This window comes from Elaeis guineensis, chromosome 1 (assembly GCF_000442705.2).
Source record: "Elaeis guineensis isolate ETL-2024a chromosome 1, EG11, whole genome shotgun sequence".
NCBI lineage: Eukaryota > Viridiplantae > Streptophyta > Magnoliopsida > Arecales > Arecaceae > Elaeis > Elaeis guineensis.
This window is the reverse complement of record NC_025993.2, coordinates 85,308,236-85,331,932: the sequence shown is the minus strand read 5'-3', so window position 1 is coordinate 85,331,932 and position 23,697 is coordinate 85,308,236. Positions and strand designations below refer to the sequence as shown.

Sequence of the window (23,697 nt, the reverse complement as noted above, 5' to 3'; positions counted from 1 at the left end):
TTTATCCCTTCAAATCTTAAATATCTTTTCTTCCAATTTTGAGGGCCTTATGTCTTAGAATTTAAATTTTTTTGAGAATATAACCTTTGAACTTTCTTTAGGATATGGCCTTTTAGTTTCTTTGAGGATATAAACATTTTGAATAAAATAAATAAGCACTTTTAGATAATCTATAAACACTCTCTAAATATATTATTAATAAATGTACTCAAATATCTTTTGACATCATCAAAATTAATTTTAAGATTAATATTGAGGGATAACAACATATTCTGAGGATTCATTGAGATTGCGGACCTCATTGAGTAGAGTAGAGTGGAGCGTAGAGTAGCTGATCATTTCTCACTTAATAAGTAGAAGACTATGAAATGCCTTCACTACAGTGGAAGTCCAAATGACAGCAGCTCAATGACTGCTTCGGCACTCCTCAACGTAGATATACACAAAACTACTATTGGATCGCCAGCACCTCAACGGATGGGACATTCCAGATGTCTCAGGAGCGTTCACCAAATGTTGTTTAGACATGCTGCTACCCCTAAAATCACAGCTCAAGCAGTGGACTGATGTAAAGTTTACAAAGGACCTCTGAAGAATTTTAGCCAAAATTTTGATACAGTGACAGCTTACGTTTTTTCCTTCCCTTTTTTTTTTCTTTTTTTTTGTGAGTTTAAAATTTACGACCTCAAAAAAATTGTCCGCCCATTTATCCCTTAAAAATTGGGGAAAAAAACTGCACTTTTATACTTAAAACAGTAAAATAAATGTCGAATTTCTCTTATCTGTTTCTTTTAAATTTCTTTTATAATTATTACATTTTTAATTGCTAATATAATTTACCGATAATATATTTACTTCTCTGCTCTCAGCGAAAGTGGTGGAATAGTAGCTCGACCGCTGACCACAGCCACGGACGATCGGTCGGTCAGTCTTTTATTCTAAATACAACCAAAAATATGATATCTATTGAGAAATAAACTGCTCATCTTGCAGAAATTTTCAAACTTGATCACATGGACTCAACAGAAAAAATAAACATCATTCATTACAAAAAACAAAAAGAAAAAAAGAATCCTCATACTATAGGTTCTGGAATCATTAATCCTTCAAGAATAATGTTGTATACTCTACACCCATCAGTCAGCCAACAACCATAATGATGCATTTGCCCAATAAGATATCAAGTAGGAGAAGCAGGAATTCACGATCCCGGTACTTCACCAGGATGGCCAGATCGAGTATTCAGCAAAGGCTGAAGAGCTTTGACAACAATGCTCATGTTTGGTCGGAAATCAGCTTCATATTGCACACACAAGGCAGCCACCGCAGCCAACTGTTTCCAATATAAAGACATAAGAAGGTCAAAACAAAGAGGGCATTGCTAATAATCAGACTAACAACGCAAGTAATAAACATCCAAACACATCTACAGACACAACATTTGGTTTTCACCAAAATTTATGCATATATTGCAGTCACCATAAAGAGAAGCAATAGTATATCAAGTTTACAATGTCCGATACAGTTTAAGATAACTACATTAACCGAAAAGGAACAATTAATTAATTGACTTATCGTCGGAAGAAAACAGCACAACCATCATGAAAGTAGATGGTTGGAAACTCGACATTAGACAGAACTTTGGCCTAGTTCAATGAGTTAAGAGAGTAAAATTTCTAAGCATATACTGAGCAAGAGTAATTATCCTTCATAAGATAGACGGGTTCAATCTAAATATGGTGTTGTACAATCACACATTTCCGTACAAAAATTGTTTAGAATATGAGAAAGGAACTCTAGCAAGAAAAATTCATCAGATTGTACTAACTGCAAAGAAAAGAGGTTGGACAAACTCCATGAAGTGAAAACTAGAGCAAGTTCCACGTAATCACCTTTGCAACTGCTTTCGGAGGATATTCTCCATTTAGTCTTGCATCAACGCATTGCCTTACCTTGTCTTCACTGAGCCTCGGTGTTGCCTGCATCATGTGTCAATTAGTCATATAGGGCATAAAATATAATTGTTCACTCACCATGAAGCTACACTTAGCAGAGCAAATGTAGTGCCTCTGAAAATGCTCCTTAAACAAATACTGCAAGAATATTATAAACCCAAAAAAAAAAAAAGAGAGAGAAAAGAATTGTTTACCCATGTCACAAGGCTTTGCTGGCCTCGTGGTAATGTATGATCTACGGGTTTGCGGCCAGTCAAGAGCTCCAAAAGAACAACACCAAAGCTGTACACATCGCTTTTAGAGCTAAGCTGTCCAGTCATCGCATATCTGCCAGCTCGAGTTAAACTCATGTTAAAAATACTTTATTGCAAGGATGCAAAAGAATTTAGTTTCAAGTTAAACTAAATGAAGAAATCTCAATTTGCGAAACTATACTCATGTGAAAGCATAGGTTTATTCAGTAAAGACTGAAACATTTTCTCCGACTTGAATCTTGATGGAACTTACTCTGGCGCATGATAACCAAAGGTACCAAGAACTCGAGTAGAGTGAAGTCGAGCTGCCATGTCAGGAGCCTGATTTGATAGGTCAAAGTCAGCTATCTTCGCAACATCATCATCAAAGAGTAGAACATTGCTGGACTTGATATCTCGATGAATAACGTGAGGTTGTGCTTTCTCATGTAGGTATTCAAGTCCTTTTGCTGCTCCTACAGCAATCTTAACTCGTTGTGCCCATGACAAAACAGGACCTGGCTGCGCTCCTTTGACGCCTTTTCGCCCTGTGTCAGACAATTGCATGTTAAAGTAGCAAAGATAACCATTGAAATGATTGATAAGCCTTATCACAACTATTTGGAGATAGTGTCATGAGCCCTTGTTTGGCATTCATCAGTTGAGTTACATCAACTGCAGGGCAAACTACACTTTCTAGCATTTAAAAAGTAGTTTGATGTATTTGAACGAAATCCTATTGTTTCATGCAAGTAATTCTCAGAGGTGTATCAATATGGAATCTTAATGGACATGAAAATGTCTTCTCAAAAAGGAAGAACAACTACAATCAACCAATAAAGTCAAGGAGAAGATAAGAAGAAGAAACAAACTAAAAGAAACAAATTACAAAGAGAACAAGAAAAAAATTGTGACTTAGTTCAGCTTAAGAGAGCTTTACAATGGTAATGCACCCCTACTTATCAATATAAAATCCTTTTAAATTTTGCCCTGATATATCCATATTCATCCATAGCTAAATAGGAAGGAGATTTTTTACATTTAATATACATGAAGAGAAAAAGAATCCTAAACATGATTTGATTCTTCCATCATTTAGGATCTGGTAGCATCTTTAATCTATTCTGACATCATGTTTTCTCCATTCAATATTCAATTTCCAAGTTTAGCTTAGGTCAGATGCCTTTATGTCATCAAATTATTTAGGATTTAGTTTCCAAAGTAAACTAGCCAACTAACCACCAACTTAGCTCTGAACTCCTCCACTTGCTTGGCCACCCTTTGACACACACTCCAGATCAAGAACATGTTAGCTAGGTCCATGGGACATGCATCAGGTCCTATGATTATCACACAGATAAGCCATCACTCTATATTGTTTATGTTAACTAACCACTAGATTCCAAAAGCTTGAACTGATAGGAAAAGGATCAACATCAAACATTAGGCTTGACAGTTTATAAGGACATATTACAGAACTAATGCTGTGAATGTATAGCAGATCATAGGGTGGTCATATAAGACTGATACAAAGGTGTGAGTTTAAGCATCATATTCTAGGAAGATCATTATATGCTTATTATGTGGTTAACTTCCATTGAACAAAGTTTCCAAATTTGAATTTATCAAGGGTGAGTTGACGTTTTCCAAAAGTTCATTAGATTATAGTTTGAAACCTAAAATCTGATCCCAAAGAACTAATGAAACTTATAAAAGCTTATAATTTCATACCGCCCTTCATAGTGTCAAATGAAATGGAGGCCCTGAAAAGGGATGATACACAGATCACCCCAGGATGGTTACTAAAGCTAACCAATATTTTTTGAATTCAATCACCTCATACTTGTTTCCATGTCATGCAATTTGATATGCCTGCATGACAATCTATTGCATCATATTCCTTGGTTGGGGGTTCCTCTATTTTCTGAAGTCAATTTTCTTTTCCTTGCTCCTCATGTGTTAAGTTGATTGAAAGCATTATTTAATCATTGTATCTTTGCTAGACAACCTAAGTTGACGGTTGAGTTATGCACAATCACATCAGAAATTTATAATATGCTCAAGTAAACAACCTGCTTTGCAAGCAAAGCAATGGGATCAACATAAAGGACCTCCACAAGAGACGGATGGCATCATATTGAATCATGAAGTCATAATTTGGCAAATGGCAACCGATTCTAGGAACACATTAGCACAAATCAAATGGAACTGTAACCTTTTGTGACTTAATGTCGTCACCAGAATATATGTAGAAATACTCCATAAAGAATTGCCTTGCATCAAAATCTGAGGTTATATTTAGTGAAATTACTCCATAAAGAATTGCCTCACATCAAAATCTGAGGTTATATTTAGTGAAATTTCTACCAATAGGTTTAGAATGGGAATAAAGTTCGCCATCTCGGTACTAGATACCATATTGATACCAGTCTATTACAATATTGGTATATGGTACAGTACGAGATAGTGAGGTGTACAAATATATAAGAGAGTCGGTATAGTATGAGACTACGTACTGGTATGGTATGTGCGGTATGGTACAGTCCCGACCGATATGACAAACCTTGAATTGGAAGGTAAGTATCATAAGAACTTTAATAAAATGTATCTAGGCTTCCACCAGTTACAAGTGTTGCACTAGCCTGACAAGAAACATGAATTATAAAATACCAAGGTAACCCAATTAATGGTTGTGATTATGGTTAAGGTGCATCCTAACCACATGTTATCTTGTAGTAGATATATGGATTGGATTGCATAGGCTTGATAAGGTAATGCTCTAACATCTTGATAAGAGGTAATATATAACAATGATCCCATGTAAGAGATAAAAGAATAAGGATAATCAGATAAGGTCTATATTGGATACAACCTTATCAGATTATTTCTACAAAAAAGGCATTCTTGTCCTCACTTCCCCTACTTAGCTCCACATGGCTGGTCCACTCAATCTGATAGCAGGATGTATGAAGATTGGAGAAGTGGAAGGTTTTTCTAAAGAAATAGTGCCTACAGTTATTCTGAAAATTTGTGTCATTAATCTAATGTTATTGATTTATAGTGTCCACAGACAACCCCTTTTGCAGATCTTGCTAGCATTCAAGATTGTGTTAGGCACCGAGGTTTGTAAGCCAAGTCACAAGTGTGTGGGCCATACCAAGTTGCCATGACAAGGATAATGTACTGAGAGACAACAGGTTGAAATCATACCCCTATGGAATGCTTAACATATCAAAATGAGGGAGCGAACTCAATCTTTAGTAGGATGCTAGTCTCTTCCACATGAGGAAAGGCTTGGGAAGGACAAAAGTGAAAACAGGAGAGTACAAAAGCTTTAATTTAAGAGACTAGAAAGAAATAAATTGTAAAACTACTATTCCATTTTTCACCTCTTTCATCTCTTTCATATCACTATTATAACTCTCTTACACAAGGATTCATGGCCACTAAATATTTAAAGGAAAAATAATCTTGATTATCCTACTCATAAGGATTTTTTTCCACTTTAAACCAACTTGCATTTCATATGTACGTACGTACGTATGTATTTTACATTGTTGATCTCTTTAACCTCTTTTATCCCACTATTATTACTTTCTTTACAAATCTGAGAATCATGGCCACTATATAGAGAAATCAGATTAGGATTATTTGACATATAACTATGCGTAGCATAAGACTGTCTGTGTTAGTTGTTTGTATTTCATGTTAGAAATATAGTTCAGAGATCTGTAAGAAAACAGTTGAAATCTGTTGGAGTGTGCATGGAAGCAGCAATTTTCAGAAGGCAGAAATTCTCACAAAAATATCAAATTTCAATGACCTTGGATTTGTTGGAAAGGACTTTTCCAGATCTAGAAGTAAAATCACACACCCCCTGGTCAAATTCCATATTGGGGAAAAACATAACTGAACTCTATATCTATAACTCAGTGGCAATTTCCTACCAACTTTTAGAAAGGCATTTGCTTTTCATAGAAATATCAGGTTTCAATTATCTTCAACTCGTTAAAAAGAACTGCTCAAGATTAGAAATTGATATCCCATGGCTCTCAATGAATTTCCATTAGTCAAAAGCTATAGTTATAACTAAGTATTGACTTTCTTCTGACTTTTGAAATTTTAGTCAATATAAGTATTTAGTAGTCCTTTAGTGAGAGTTAATACAGCCAGGATTTCTTCAGTTTATAGATCTTGATATACATATGTTGAAACATGTATAGGTTGAAAATCATTAGAGTTTATTGCTTTGGTCATAGCAAAACATGAGCTTAGATCATTTTAAGTTTTAACCATACATTTTTGCATCCATTTGATATATAGATTAGAGATCATCAAAATATGTAATTTTTTATTTCTGGGTATTTTAATGGTATAGATCATAATTAACGGTAAAGATCTTTGATTTGGGTGCCCAATTAATGATTTTCAACCTAATAGGAATGGCTATTCTCTCTCCCCCCCCCCCCTATATATATAGAGAGAGAGGGGTTGACTAGAATCTGGTCTCCGATCCAATCAAGTCATGATTATGGGGTCTAACATCGACGATCAAAGCCTTTGAGTATGATCCACAATCTCTAAATTGCTTATACACAACAAGTTATGCATAGCCTATTCATCAAGTGGTCAAAAAATAGACAGCTTAAATAACACGAAACACTACAAGTTTTTTTTAACACGATGTATAAGCTAAGGATCTCCAACCTACATGACTTTTAATATGTAAGCAGTTTAAAAGTAGCATATCACATCTAACAGCTCGGATCACCGATGTTGGACCCCAATCCTCCAATCATGACCTAGCCAAATCTAAGTAAAGGTCCACTCGACTGGATCCTATTCTCTCTCTCTCTCTCTCTCTCTCTCTCTCTCTCTCTCTCTATATATATATATATATATATATATATATATATATATATACACAGTTGTAGATATATATTCATATGTATATATGGGTCAAGATCAGATTATACCTGATGTAACTGATATAGTCTTTTCATATATGTGTGTATGTATGTATATGTGTGTGTGTGTGTGTGTACATACATTTGTACATATATATTTATATGTATATATGGGTCAAGATCAGGTTATACCTGATGTAACTGATATAGCCTTTTCCTGAGTTAGATGATTGGGATCCCACATCAATGATTCAAGTCTAAACTATTTACACACCAGGCCATATGATTTGAATATCCCTAACCTATGCGTCAAGTAGCTATTTTGTGTTATTTAAATTGTCCAATTTTTGACCATTTGATACAAGCCAGAAGTCTCCAAATCAAATAATTTTTGGCTTGTAAGTAATTTAAAGATAATAGATTACATCGAATAGCTCGGATCATCGATGTGATACCCCCCATCATCCAATTAAAAAGAAAAAAAAAAGAGTCATACCAAGTCTAACTTGAACCTCTCTCTCTACATTTGAGTGTAACCAATCCTTGATCTGATCGGCTCTCCCACCTTGGATTGGTGTGGATCTCAGGACAGTTAACTTCTGTTGATGAGAGAGTCCTCTGCCTCAAGTCAAAGGGAAAGAAATAAAATGGGTTAATTAAGAAGACGTGATGCGATGCCCGCACCTATCTCTTACAAAAACCATGCTACCCCCATTTATCCCACAGTACATAAGAGGAAAGTATGGAAGGAATAAACCCCCATTTATCCCACAGTACATAAGAGGAAAGTATGGAAGGAATAAACCATCAATGCTCCAGGCTAAGCACTAAAAGGGAATAGCAGACAATTGCATTCCAAGGGATAAGCAGAAAAAGAGAGATCTCATCTCTATCTTCCTTCTTTGCAGAGGTCAATAAACACTTACCCCTCAAGGATAAACACCAACAGGTGCATGATAAATAGTTAGCCTCAATGGATAAACACCTAGTCTGGGACAGTAAGCACTAAAGGTGTATAAATAAGTAGCACATAAGAAGAGAGAGGCCAAAAACATGGGTTCTAAATTGAAAGATAGAGGTGCAGGTGCCACATTGCATCTCATTAAATAACAGGTGCAGGCAGCATGTTGCATCTCATTAATGTACCATTTTTTTTGTTTCCCTTCAAGGTAGCAGATTTCTTCCGTAATGAAAGTTAACTACCTTTTGAGATCCATACCAATCCAAGAATGGGAGGACCGGCTACATTTGAATGTAGCAAAGTCCATCTCTCCCTCTGTACATACCTACATACATACATACATACACATACATAGATACACACACACACACACACACACACACACACACATATACACATACATACACACACTCACATATACACATACATACTTACACATATATACATATATGTGTGTGTGTGCGCGCGCGCGCGTGTGTGCGCCCATATACACACCCACACATATACATGTATGTATATAGGTATGCATGTGTGTGCATGTGTGCATGTGGTGATACCCACAAAATAGCACCTGTGAGGTCAATCCTAATCAAATGATAAGGAGCCTACTACTAGTAATCTGAGTCATTGCATGCAATCTACTATCTTTAAATTACTTGAAGACAAAAAATCATCTGATTTAGAGACTCCTGGATGCATCTAGTGCTCAAACATGGCCAATTTAAACATCACAAAACAATGCATGGTCTTTTGACCACTATATGCATTGGCCAAGAATCACCAAATCACATAATTTTTTGATAATAATTAGTTTACAAGTAGTAGTCACAGTAACTGCTTTGATGATTGATGCTAGGCCCTATTCTTATACATATATAATATAATATAATATGTAATATATCTTATATACATGAATGTATGTATATATATGTGTGCGCGCACGCGCGAGTATGTGTATGTATATATATCTATGTGCATCTATGTATGTATATATATGTGTGCGCGCAGGCGCATACGTGTTTGCATGCATGCATGCATGCATACATATATATATATATATAGAGAGAGAGAGAGAGAGATGAACTTTGCTCCTCCCAAGAATAGAAGGTATCTACTCCTTTCATGCCTAAAATCAATAGTAGGACACTCAAATTGAAGAACTACACCATTAATTATGATCTATACCACCAAAAATACCTAAAACCAAAAGTCATGTATTATGGTGCTCTCTAACCTATACATCAAGTAGACAAAAATGGACAATTATGTACACAATAAAGTATTTAAATTAAGAATCCATCTTACCGATCATGATCATGATCTATATATGCTAAAGTGTGTATAGATTCAAAATCAATAGATTTTAATGCTTTGATGATAACAAAATATGGTATCATATCATTTTAGCTATTCATTTTTTTTTTCTAAATGATGCATAGGTTAGAGACTACCAAAGCATGTGATTTTCTATCTTTAGGCATTTTTAGTGATATAAATAATGATCAAAGATGTATATCTTCAATTTGGATGCCTAATTATTGATTTTGGACATGAGAGACGTAGGTATCCTGTCCTCTCAAGAGACGTGTAGTCCATCCCACGTGTATGTGCCAACCAACCCCATCAGACTCTGGTTGGAAAAACTAACGGCAAGTCTATAGAAGTTTCCTTAATCATTCCAGAAGCAAAGCAAACATGGAATGGAAATGGAAATGATTTAAGCATTTTTAGAATGCAAATCCCTTACAATCACTTTTTATGATGCTGCAGAACCATGGCAATTAGGACCTCAAGGTGCAGCAATAACAAGGGCTTCAATCCTACTCCTAAGCTAACTTATATTGTCTCATTTCGCATATTACTATGATAAATAAACTACTATTGGACCTACACTTAGTAGGAACAATTGTCATCCTGCTAGTGTAATACTCCAACAGCCCTGGTCCATTTTGTTTGGGTGTCCGGAGTTCACGTAGACTCCAGATATCTCTCCGGTAGGAGGCTGCAGTTTCTGAAATAAGCTCTCACAACAACTACACTTAAGCCAATAGTTTGCTTGAGGCAATGACCGAGATTTTGAGAGGTTATAACCTCCATCATATGACCTATTTGTAAGAGTTTATAATCCAAGGTGGCCTACTCACAATCATCCAAAAACTGCCTAAACACATTATTCACATGCAAATTCTTAGTTGGGAGGTTCATTGAATATACATGTGCTGAAGTTATTTACCCTCTAGAAGCAGAAAAATTGATTGCCTTTAGACCCTGAATGCATTATAACAAGATCACATAGGTTGGAAAGCCTTTTTTTTTTTTTTTTTGGTGGTTGGGGGGGGGGGGGGGGGGGGTTAGTTTGAAGCTTAAAACCATATAGAACTGATCTCAAAAAAGTGGTGGTTAATAGACAAATTTAAGATCCTTCATGTCAAAAATATGCATTCTAGACCCAATATCTGGAAATGATGCTTTTTAGCAAGGATTCAACTGCCAATCTATGCTTGTTCATGCTATATTATCCTGGCCTACCACTGGCACTAGACATGCATGTGCCACAAAATCCTATGTATGCAAAGATCTCAGTGTGTGCAAACTTTGCTCGTGCATATCAACCCATTTAAGTTAAGCACTGATAGATAAAGCTCATTGTCCCAGTACTAAACCTATTTTCTACTTGCATTTTATTTTTTATTTTTTTCTAATGGCACATGCTATACCAACCAGCACTGGCACTTAGCATACCCCACAACACCAACACTTGAATCCTTGCTTGACAACAAGTGTACCACGGATGTTAGGCCTTTTGCAGCCTGATGAGCGAACAAGGGTGACTGATGTCTGTGCACTCTATTTTCCATTTACATCTTTAATGGTCTGAATATGCTTTATGTTCACATGGTTGATTTGAATTTAGCATACATTGCTTTTTCTTTTCAGTTAAATTGGTGAATCTAAAAATGAGCAAGGACAAATACCCTAAAGATTTTAGGTGGGTAACTTAGTCCCTTACACTAAAGGTGGAAATTCCTCATGATAAAAAGATCCATGCTCCTTGATTGTCAATAAGCACAAGCACTTCAAAACTATTAGAGCTATTGTTGCATATATTCCTAAGTAATATCTCAAACTCCCAAGTTTGGTTGTGATTAAAATCAAAAACTTTTGCATCAGACATTAAAGAACAAGTTAAGACATAGCTGCATATATAATTTACAATGGATTGCATCCTCATGTGGATTCAAAAACAAGAAAGGCAAAGTTACAGCATAGTTAGAATATTCCTAAGTCATCTTCTCAAATGTAGAAGATTCTAAAACTAAGCATACTCAACATATAATCAACTGTTAAGTATTTTTTGAACTGCCAGTTGAACAACTATTCTGCTTTTCAATATTACATATAATTGATAAAAAATTAGCACTTAATCAGAGAATGGATACAACATGTAACATCATCTACCTATTTCAGCACAAAAGTTTTTCTTACACAATAAAGTTGGTTTTCAAATTGCTACATGCAGTTTGCAGGAGAGCAGTATTGTGGCGAAAGCAAGTATTCAGGAATGAAAAGGAGGATAATATAGAGCAGAAAAAGCTTTCATGTTGACAGGAGCATCTTAACCTGTCATGGCTGTTGGGGTGTGAAAATACTATTCATGTCTAAGCATGTCTATGATGAGTTTGATATAACAACTTGCAGCAAAAAATTCTCACGATTAAATTATGAGCGTTTTGATTAATGATGGACACAGACCATTGAAGAAATAATAAGTGTTGGATATCAGCATAGCCATTATATTCTACAGGAGCTCATACTTTCAAGGTTTGTGCTCACAAACAGAGAAATGGAAGGTACGATCAGAGCAACTTTAGAAATCCATAATGAACTTGGATTATATAACCAAAGAGATTATTTGATAAAACACATCTAAATACAGTACAGAGGAAAGGTGAGAGAAGTTCACAGTTACACTTGTCATTATTTTGTGACATGCAGAAGTTTACAGTATGGCAGGAGAGGATTAGTCAATTATAAAGGAGGGTAATTTAGCCCACACCCCCCCCCCACCCCCCACACACACACAAAAAACCAAACAAAAAAAAAAGAGAAAAAAAAAAAACTTTATTATTTGAGAGCGAAAAAGACTGATATTTACATGGATACTAGAATATGGAGATGCTCTCTTTAGCTTGTTTGAATGACTTTAACATTTCCACTTCTCAAATTTATGCAAAGCTTTGCATCAAACCTTGTGATATATTATTACAGACATGCTATAGCTATCTTCTATCAATGCTAGTAAATGTCCATCCTGTCAGACAACAGAAGTTGCTTAGTGTGGTAGTAGTTTACATTTCATTCTATTTTGTTAAGCCCACTTCCATTTTGGGCATTAGATTAGTTTTTGTTTTTCTTAGGTACTTCTTGAGCTCTCTGATGCATATTTTTCTTGTTATTCGGACTAGAAGTGAACAAGTTCTAATGTTTGATCCTACAGTGCAGGGGTTGTCCCCATCCACTTAAGTTGTCACATGTTTTTCACATGACACCCTAAGTGATTTTGATGACATGGCAGGTTATTTCATTTATTTTAAAAAAAATCAAATTAAGTGATCTTGATGACCAAGATTAGAAGGTCATCTTAAGATAATTCAAGGTTACAAAAAACACCACTTAAACACATGAGCTGCAGCAGCATTGTGATATGGCCAACTCTTCCCTTAACCCCCCTCTAGTCAGCTATATACCCTCTCTCTCTCCCCCTTAGTGTAAAGATACCTCCTCTCGAGCTCTGATACATTTTACCTCTCTCTCAAGCTTTTTGATACACAGCTTGATCCTGTTTGAGGTCAGACTCCCCCCACCCTCCTGCTCCACCCCACCAACCCCCCTCCCCCCCGACCCCCAGGCTACCATGTCAAGCTCGGCCTAGATCCAACAAGAGGCCAAACTCCCTGTCATTTCATTCCTCTCTGTTTCTCTCCCGATCCTCCAATCCTCAATCCTGTGGTCCCATTCAATGAACCTCCATGATCTCCTCCCATATATTTTTCTCTTGTTTTCCATTCCAAAACTTCAATCCCATACCTACTCCATTTCTCCACTCCCTTGGCCCCACTCCCATCTCATCTCTGTCAAGCCAACTGTCAGGTTGGAGCCAACTAGTCAAACCCAGTTCATGATTTTTCTGTTTGAACTCAGGTTTGGCTCTATGTTTTTGGCCCAAAGTCAAATCAAGTCATGCAGGGCGCAGGCCAAGCTTGGCCAGGCAATTTTGTCTTGCAGACCTTGCCTGACATGGCCCCTACCTGACAGGAGCTCTAGTCTAATCTGTACCAACTCTACCACAAAATAGTACCCTTCCAACAAATCCTTGTCAAAAAAATTATCATATCATCTCCCTCCAGCTCCATTTGGCAAAAACAAAAAGTATCACATGTCTCCCAGCCACTCTCTGCCCACTTTTTTTACTTCCTTGCCCCTTCAACCAGAGGAGGTCAGAATTGCAATCTAAATGATCATCAGCAGAGGAGGCTGGAGAAGGAACTATGGAGAACACAAGGTGTCAAAGGGCAGAGTGGCACAAGGAGGGCAAAATGGAGATGGGAGCTTGAGCATTGCATTATATTTCAAAAAACCGCAACCAATTCACAAAGCAAAAAAGCAAAAAAAAACAAAAAAAAAACATTTTTACCTCATATGGAGCAAAGTTGGCCATTTCCATTCGGAGGAGCAGGAGGTAGGACAGAAAGGAGAGTGAAGGACAACTCACTTCTCAGAATAACAGAATTATAAGGGAGCCATAAATGTAATAGTACAGCAGTTAACAATATTTTTGCATTTTTTTAGTCTGCACTTTATTGCATTTGTTCGGTCATTATAATGTTTGTTCAAATGAGAAAGCCGCCATTTTCCACTTCATTGACATATTCCCACTCCTCTTTTGCTTTTCATGCCACCCTTCCCTCTCTTTCCATATTCAGGATTCCTAACTAATCTACGAACACTCAGAAGCTATTTAAAGGGTTCTAGTGTTTAAGGAAAGGGAGATTTTGACTGTGATTTGCTGGCTACTGCCCACTATTTGCTTCTTCCTCTTTCCTTTGGTGCTCCATGGTGGTGTCGAATCCGAAGACCAAGACTTCTTGAGGTTATTCTCTATATGCCATGAAAGCCCGTGCATGTGCCCTCCCTAATGGCAGAATCTTCACATCCGGTGACTTTCCTCCTTGCTATCTGCTTTCATTTCATATTTCACCTTCTCTTTAAATGTTCCTCATATCTGCCATATCTTGCATCATTTAGTTCAGTTTTTGAGAGCCTCATTATCTTGTAATGTCACAAGCCCTAAATACCACAAGCGCCCATCTGATTTCTACCTTAGAATTCTTTATTTTGGTGCTTTCTTTTCCTCTTTCTTGAAATTTCTGTGCACTATCATGGGATTATTATGTGCCAAATTTTGACGTTTAATTAATGCTCTGAGTTTGATACTTACATGCAAAAAACATTAGCTTCCTTAGGCTTGGATGTGTACTTTATAATATTTTGGTTAATTAGATTTGAATCTGTTTGTAGAATGAAATTAAGATCCATTAATTTTGAATTATAAAAGGTCTCTAAACTCGATTATAGTCAACTAATAACCCTAGCGCGCATCAGCAGCTACTGAAAATTCTTATTGCAAGTTAATGTAAGCCAATAAAAATAGCTTTGTGGTCCATACCATGAAGAATATCATGAAGGGATCCCATAGTAGCAAACTCATAGGCAAGAACACGGAGGTTCCCATCAACACAATAACCGATCAGCTCCACAACATTTTCATGTTTTAGCCTTGACACCATGGAAACCTGCATAATCTTATATAAGGAGAACATATACATGTTGAAAGCATATTCAGATAATAGGAATGATTGCCAAACCTGTGCCAAAAATTCTTGGTCTGGCTGCTTACTTGCATCCAATTTTTTTATGGCTGCACTTCTCCCAGTTTTAAGCACACCAAAATACACTCTGCCAAATGAACCCTCCCCAATTAATGCCTCATCACCAAAATTTTTAGTAACTTCCTTTATTTCTTCTACAGGAATGGCTGGAACTGCAATAGGCTGGACTTTTACAGTTTGAACACCCTTAGGGGCAGGCTCTGCAGCACGATATGCTCCAACATTGCCTATATATGCATGCCATTCAAAGTTATAGCCATGTATGAGAAGATGATATTAACAAGTAATTATAATAGTTAGGACATATTGAAGCTAATTCAAAATCCTACATCCAATCCGTATTACCTGCTGAATGGCTTCCCATATAGGGACCTCCACCATCAGCCGTTCGATGGACATCATCTTCTCCGCAGCATCCGAAGCATGACATGATTCACTCTTCTTAAAGCAACCCCTACTACAATCAAAGGAAAAAAACTGGAAATACAATGAGTATCCAATAAGCAATATTACTCATCCTTGTTTAATTAGAGGGAGTCATTGCGACCCAATTTAAATTAGCAAAAGAAATAACAAATCACAAACTTATGATAAAAATGGCACGTTGTGTAGTTGAAGAAGGGTTCAAATTTAACTTAATATGTTTGAGTACATTAGGATCTATATATTTAGCTCCATATATGCATTTTTTTTCAATTTATACTCTTATAATAAGAAATACATGTGATGCCCATCAGACATTCATGGACCCTTATGTCAAATCTCATATAAGAACCCAAATAAAAGGGCAGGAATAAGAGAAGTTCAAAAGTACAATTATAAATAAATTCTATCTCCTTTACATATACTGTATACAGGAGACTCCTTGATGTATTTACATACTGAACTACTTAAAAGGCCACCCAACCTATTTCTTCCCTTTTTTTCTGGAAGGGGGTTGGGATTTCTTCTTATTGCTGTCCCAAATCCATATTAATAATAAGAAATAGAAGTTCCTTCTAAAATTCTACATTATCATGCAAGTTTTTGGATTTGCTATAAAATATTAGATTATGATAAATGGATGGTGCTTGATATAGGCAATCTTTTTCTCTTACTTTAGATCAAGATTCACAGACTCGGTACCGGAGCCCGGCCGGCTGGCAGTATAGGTTCGTACGGATCCGTACCGAACCGGACCGGTGTGAATTGACATAAGGAAAGGAAGCGAACCGGGAGGAAAAGAGAGAAAAAGAGAGAAATAGAGAGGGGAGGAATAAAGAACAAACGGGAGGGAAAGGAGTCGGAGGGACCATCGGACGGCCTCCAATTGGCCATCGGATGGCGCAATCCATGCGTGCAGCACCGTGGGCGTGAAATAGGGGCATCGCCCCTGTTCTACGAGGCTTTTTTTTTAAAGCCAAAAAAATATTAAGCCGGCAATTGGTTTACCGGCTTCACTTAAGCGAAACTGGCAAGCCATTTGCCAACTTTACTGTTTTTATCTTTTAAAAAAAAAATCAAAAACAAAAACTGATAAATCGATTGCTAGCTTCATTATTCATCGCATTTTTAAAAAAATGCAATGAAAGAACAGGATTGGTAGCCCCTGTACCACAGCTGCAAATCCGCTCGCATGGTTTCCGTTGGCCGATGGCCACGGTGGCCACCCAGCAAGCTCTAGTGGGCCCTCCACCGACTATGCCTCCCTCCGATAAGTCGCTCTCCCCCTCTCTCTTTCTCTCTCATTTAGAAGCCCTATCGAGGTTTCCGTCGCCCTCTGGTAGCCATAGCGGGCCATTACCGGCCTCCGACGGTGTCGTGGTCTCTCTCCCTCTCTCTCTCTCTTCCTCTCTTCCTCTCTTTCTCCCTCGACACCAGCGTGTGCCATTTTCCAAGTCGGAACCGTCCCGATTCCCCGCCGGTCCAATTCGGCATGCCCCGAACTGCTCGGTTCGGGATGGTTTTGAAAACCTTGCTTTAGACTATTGTAAGCTTGCATATAAGACAAAATGGCATCATTTTGTTAGTTCAATTAGTTACTATATCAATAAATCAATAAATTATTTAAAATGATCCTCACTCCACCACTAATGTACAACCTCCTAATACTTGCCTTTTCCCTTCTCCATGCTCTCCTTATACATGTCCTAATTTTAATTCCATCTAGTTACAGTGGACTAAATGTTCATAACATAAATCTTCTAAAATAAAACCACTCCTAAATCAACAGCATGTCCCTTCATCCAGCATGCCATACCCCATTACCGTTGCCTAACCCATATGCTAGCACATACTCAGCATTATAGCAAGTTCACTAATTGTTTAGGGTAATTCGCATATAGATACACCTAGGAAATCCCAGAAAAAGAAACTTCTCCAAAGTCTTTCAAAAACTAACAAGACTAAGGCTTGTTGGCTAAAGTTAAGAGCAAAGCTTCTTAAGATATACCTGCATTCCTCTCCCTGCAAATAACACTACTTATTTCCAAATATCATACAATGTTGTAATTTTGGATGAGAATCGGGCTTCCTTTATCGGTTATCAGGTTAAGAGCCAAGCTTAAAATGTTCTCAATATTTATTGAATTATATAGATTGAATAAGGTTTATTGCTGGAAGTTGATTGTAATTAAGATTCAGCTTCTAGGCTATACCTTTGAAATTCTCTTCTCCTAATTTAGGATTACTATCGACCAAAAAGTACAAAATGACACCTGCAGTTGAACACAAATCAGTATAAAACAATGGACACATCGGGACAGTCTTTGGCATAGGTCTGCAGTTAACAGTAGTTGACGAGTAACATCAAACATACTTGGATAATCTTAGAACCACCCAAAAGCATGTCTTTCTCTTCCTGAACACCCAATGGATTTTTTAAATTGATACTTCATTATGTGCTTTCATCATATCAACGGTACATGTCATCCTCAAAAGCAAGGATTAGCAACTCCTTGCACTGAACCTGCTTCCACATATAAACTGAACTTGCTCCTGTCACCCATAATAAATTGAATTGTAAATTATAGCAGCATTTTTGTTCTGAAGTTTCTTTTTCATTCTTGCTTCCAGTCTTTTCTTATTTCTAGCCTCTAAGGCATCTGTCAATCAAATGAAGCAATATTCTACAGGGAAAAATGTTCTCTTTATTCAATAAAAGGTATCTTCTTTTTAAAACTTTACAGGATGATGAATTTGATTTAGTACCAGAACACTGGATTCCAGGTCACAAAGCTTCTGTCAACTAGGCATATTATTTGGAAGATCATCTCTTGGAAAGAGAACTTCTGGAAGAGAAACTCAAGAAAACAAACAAGCTAGTTTCTTCGAATAATATTTAAGCATGACTAGTCCAAGTTTGGTAGATTCAGACCCGAAGCCTTACAGCTGTAATGGAATTACTATCTACTTGTTTTTCTTTACATAATCATAAGATACCATGGTTCAACTATTCTGCCCCCAAATCCAAAAATTCCTATTTTTTTATGTAGATTGTTTTATAAAGATCTAATTGCTCCAATCCATTTTTTATTCAGAGTACAAGTTACCATTTTCAAGATTCTCTACCAAGTTTGAGATATTCATCAGAGAAAGGATGAGATTACCAAATAAGTTAGTTGGTCCCAACTGGCACCAGTCATTACAGTGCTGATATGCACACCTAAAATATGTGGTCAAAATAGCTCCTATTTGTATCTTAATCTTGATGCAAGACATGGTAATAGGTTGTAAGTGTTAGCAATACACTCCAAAAGCTTAATCTAATAGGAGGATGGATCCATGTGTATATAAGGCCCCTTAAAAATCACTTACATTTCCAATGTGGGACTAGCCACTCTCCAACATGCCCACACACGTGGAGAACCCACAAGATGAAACCCAGCAAAGGGCAACACATGGAAAATGGGAGCATGGAGGGAGATTAGCAGGCAGAGAAAAGGGACAGCTAGCTCTGATACCATGTAAGCAATCTAGTGCAAAATCTTAAGCTAATTGTAGGATGGGCCCATCCATATTTAAGACCAGCCAATGTCCCTTGCATTTCTGGTACGGTACTATCCCACATTCATGATTATGTGAAAGAACTTATCCCACAATCTTTTCTATTAACATGGAGTTTCACCATTCATGCTCAAGTATTGAGAAGAAGAAGAAGAAATTATGTGAAAAATTGTGCTAAATGTTACTCAGAATGAAGTGATCATTCCCAAGTATCTTTACTTGATCAGACATCGAGCAGAAATAAATGGAAGGCACATGTAAGTTTCTAGACTGCATCCACATCTCAGCTTGGAAAATACTTGCCAAAAGGCTTTCAACATCCAAGATGAAGGGTGGTTCCACAAATCATATTTCCTCACTCCTTCATATATCATGAACATGATGCAATGTGACTTTTAATGTTACTTTGATCTGTAAATTTATGGGTTACGGATGCACATCCAATTACAATAGAAACACTAGGTAATTATGATATACATCAAGACCAAGAAAGCATAAAACTTCCACAGACTTATCCAAAACCAGATGTACACCATATTACGCATAAAATGTAAGATGATAACTGAACAAAGCTTATATTACTCTCTCTCTCTCTCTCCCTCTCCCTCTCTCTCCCCCCCCCCCCCCCCCTCCCTCTCTCCCTCCTCCCTCCCTACGTAGCAAAAGTTGCTTTCTTTTATGAATCAGTACTCGTTACCATGTGAATGTGATTTTTCAGATCATTAAATCAAGCAATTATAGGAAGAGTCAAGATCGCAATTTGCGAATACCGCTACCGAGTTCAGCAAAGAGATTGTGTGACGCCCCCAAACATAACACCTTTAATAATTATTCAAGAATATCGCTATCTGGCCAAATCCGAGAACCAATTCCTGCTTCCAATCAAATCCAATTCCAAGCATCCGAACTAATCACCAACGATCAACACTTCGAAAGAGAAATCCAGAACTCAAAAGACATCCACTAAGGAACCAGAATACTAACCAATTCAGTCAAAAAAAAAACCTCAAAGATCAGAGATTCAGCGACCACGAACTCCCAGAAATGAGTAAAAATGACTCAAAAACTGATAACAAATAACCGATTTTAGGGCAAAAATCTCACCTTTATTATCTTGTACTCGAAGAAAGGGGGCGGGGGGCGAGCAACAACAAGCTTGGAGGCGGCGCGATCCAAGGCCGTCGGTGGCGCGGAGGATGGCAAGCGCGGCACAGGACGGGCGTCGGAGTAAAAGCCGGAGCGTGTTACGCTGTCTTCGCGATTTTATGCTCGAAGCCGTGCCTATCACCGGAGTACGTTCACCTCCTAATCGCGTACGGCACCATCACCTTTCATGGGCTCCGCGTGAACCGCCAGAGGTAAGCTCACCGAAGGAGGAGAGTTTGACCGGCGCACGCGAATGGAGCACCTGGTATCGCTGTCAGAACTCGGACGGTCTACCTAAAGCCTGTCCGTGAAATTACCAAACTGCGGCTACCATTGAGGACGGTCGTGTCCTTCGGGTAATTTGGTGTTTTGAGTTAATCTCCGTCCGTGTAGATCGACGGTATACATCGGTGTAGATCGGTCGAGCGATTGAGTGTGGGAGGAAGCCGCGTGTATTTCGCGTGGGCCCGCCTGCCCGTCCGCCGTCCGCAACACGCGGTGTCTGCCCGCCGGCACTGTACGAAGCGCCTACAAAGAAAGACCAGACTTTTTTTTTTTTTGATACAGTAAGAAAGACCAGGCTGGAAAATTTTCTCAAAGATAAAGCCGTTTGACGCCATGGTCACGCGTGAACGTATGCGATCCAAACACAATTAATATAAATTATTAATAGCCTAATATATCCAGATAATAATATAATAATATTTTATACAATAGTATCCGGCATTTTCATTATTTGCTTGTGATCCTTCAATTAATTTGAATTTATGTATAAATTTTTAAAATATATTAATTACCATGCACTTTCCAATTTTGATTATATATATATATATATATATATATATATATATATATAATTTTAATGTTAACATTAAAATTATATATATATATATATATATATATATATATATATATATATATGTATATATATATATATATGTTATTATTATTATTGTTGTTGTTGTTGTTATTGCTGCCGTTAACATTAAAATTATGTTATTGGTCTTGTGCTTACACCCTATCTTAATAATTTAGATGGTAGTTGTAAGCAAATACTATAGTAGATCAGATATTAGAGAGTCAAACCAGATAGAGTGGAGTTCGGTTGTAGAGCATTGCAACAAATATTTAAACAAAGATAGAATAGACGGATTCAGCCAGAACATAAACACGTAGGTTGAAGGCTTGGAATCATATCAGTACAAGTAGCAAGCCAAGAGATATGAAGTATCATAGTTTGTAGTTGCATCACAGTGAGATCATGAGGAGATCGTGGGAGAGAACGATCAAAATCGCTAGAGATCATAGTGAAAAAGATAGTTACAAGACTAGAGATTGTATTACAGCTATTTATTTCAATTATTCTTTAGTTATCATCTTTGTATAAATATTAGAATAATTTCTGTATTAGGGATGTTTCGATAATCAGTCCAATCAGTTTATCTTTATCTTTATTTTAGTCATCTATTCTAAGAATAAGTATAACTTAGTTTTCTATCATAACTCAGTGCTATACCTTATCATAGCCCAGCACTATGCCCTTATCCTAGCCTAACATTGCATCTTTTTTACTGTAGCCCAACACTACACTCCTGTTGCCGCAAGGCTCCGATCCGAGAAGGAGTAGTTGAGGTCGATGCTTGTCCTAGATGAAGCTCGGTGGTCGGTGAAAATCTAAGGACGACTAGATACTTCCAAGCCCTAAAAGAAAAGTTCGATCATCAAATATTTTTTGACGGAGGATCCTCTAATATTTAAGCCAGTTGAAGCTTTGGGAATAGTAAAAGAGAATTAGTAAGAGAATACTTTTTAGTACTCCCCAAAAACTTATCCAAGGGTCCTCTATGTTTTTCTTTTATAGAGGGAGAAAATACGTTATCTTGATAATCAATAACTACCATGGAGAATTATGGTCGATAATATTATCATGGATAGTGGGCAATAAGTGGCATTAACTTGCATGCCATATTCTATCATAACTTTTTAAAGTTTTGTTGTAACCATCCAAAATTTAAGAGAAATGGCACTAACCCACATTTCTCATATAATAGTTTAACGTTTTTGGGACTTCGCTAGTCATTGACTTGGATCCAACCATGGGATCGATACGAGCCCGATGACCTCATCGGACATGGATCGAGGATGATATCCGAAAATAAAGTTCGAGGATAAAGGCTGATGTGGAGTAATCTTACAATACTTACCCTCCATTTTCGAGCTCGAGGTGTCTGCCTTAGGTGAAGGAAGTAGCGACCCTTGGGATGAGCTCAATTTTTATCTATTCTGGTAGATTGTCCAAGGCACAGAGATTTCAAGTGAACCATCATGTTGCTTCATGAATTTCGAAGCCGAATTGATGCATCGCTTCATAGATTTCGAAGCTGATTCAATGCTTCACTTTGCAAATCTTGCCTTGATTGTGAGGGATGCAGTGCTTTGTGAATCCCATCATAATTATGAGGGATGGGCGGCTCGAGGCAAAACATCATTTTCATTTGAAAATACATGATTCAATGGTTGTAGACTAGCCTATAACTGTCGCCATGTGTTGAGCATCAATTGGCCTAGTAGTGTTTCTCACAGATCGGCCTATATGGCTAGATCTGGTGGTAGTGTAATGAAGAGGCACATTATTGAACACCTCTAACCTCTGCCACATGGCAACATCCAATGGTCAGGGGGTTTTAATATCGACCGTTGAGCTATAGTATAAATAGGCTTGTAACTTCACCTCTTCTATTCTTTCACCAGTTGATTTTTGCCACAATCCCGTCACCAGGTCCATCAGAGGATTTTTCCTACCACTGCTTGTGCCGTCACCTTTTCTAGCTCTGGTGAGTATTTTTCTCTTTGAGCTCTTTTTTTGATTGGTTCCCTTTTACCTCCCAGTTTTTTGTTGTTTTGGTCCTTGTCTGGTCTCAATATTTTTTCATTTTGCCCCATTATGTCTTTCAATAGTGAGGCTAGGGGCAAGAACCATCAAGGTGGTTGGAGTTCTGATCGTCTCCTCCCTAAGCTAGGTTCAAGGATGTTCCTCAATCTGCTACCAAGATTGGCTCCTCATCTGAGTGCTACACTTCTAAATCTCATAGGTCAAATAGTCTTGTATAGAGTTTCAAGGACTTTTGGAGCCTCGACAATAAGGAGTCATCCATCACCAAAGTTGACCTTAAAAGGCTTCGATCCTCATATTCTATCCCATCATCTTTCTGCCTAAAAATTCTGAGCTGAGATGGTCATGTCTCTAGTGCTTTGGAGGGTCGAATCATCTTGTATGAGGAGACTCTCTGAGCTAGTCTTCATCTTCCCTTCCATCTATTCGCTAGTAAATATCTTAGACTTCTACCAAGTCCTTCCCACTCAGATCACTCCATCCATTCTGGTGATCATTATTTTCATCATTCTATGTGCTTGGCTCAAAATCTATCCGAGGACTTCACTCTTTAGAGCATTATTCAGTTTGAAGAAATACCCCTATGAAAAAGGATGGTGGTACTTCTCTCCTCAAAATGGATGCAAATTCATCACCGAGCTTTCTTCTTTGGTCCATGGCTAGAAAAA

General features: G+C 37.4%; 1 protein-coding gene across 3 annotated transcripts; it reads right to left on the bottom strand.

Annotated features, from left to right (window-relative positions):
- Window positions 1-943: 943 nt before the first annotated feature.
- LOC105061373 (pto-interacting protein 1) lies at window positions 944-20,272 on the bottom strand. Of its 3 annotated transcripts, none has more exons than XM_073255414.1 (8): window positions 20,095-20,272; window positions 15,352-15,463; window positions 14,983-15,233; window positions 14,784-14,910; window positions 2,463-2,736; window positions 2,150-2,282; window positions 1,893-1,979; window positions 944-1,333 (listed from the first exon to the last, which is right to left on the bottom strand). In XM_073255414.1, exons 2-8 carry the CDS (start codon window positions 15,434-15,436, stop codon window positions 1,202-1,204), a joined length of 1,089 nt encoding a protein of 362 aa, XP_073111515.1. In that variant the 5' UTR covers window positions 15,437-15,463; window positions 20,095-20,272; the 3' UTR covers window positions 944-1,201. The 3 variants fall into 3 exon arrangements, with proteins under 3 accessions (XP_073111515.1, XP_073111521.1, XP_073111524.1); XM_073255420.1 differs by having other exon boundaries at window positions 15,352-15,460; window positions 20,095-20,231; XM_073255423.1 differs by having other exon boundaries at window positions 15,352-15,483; window positions 20,095-20,217.
- Window positions 20,273-23,697: the final 3,425 nt, after the last annotated feature.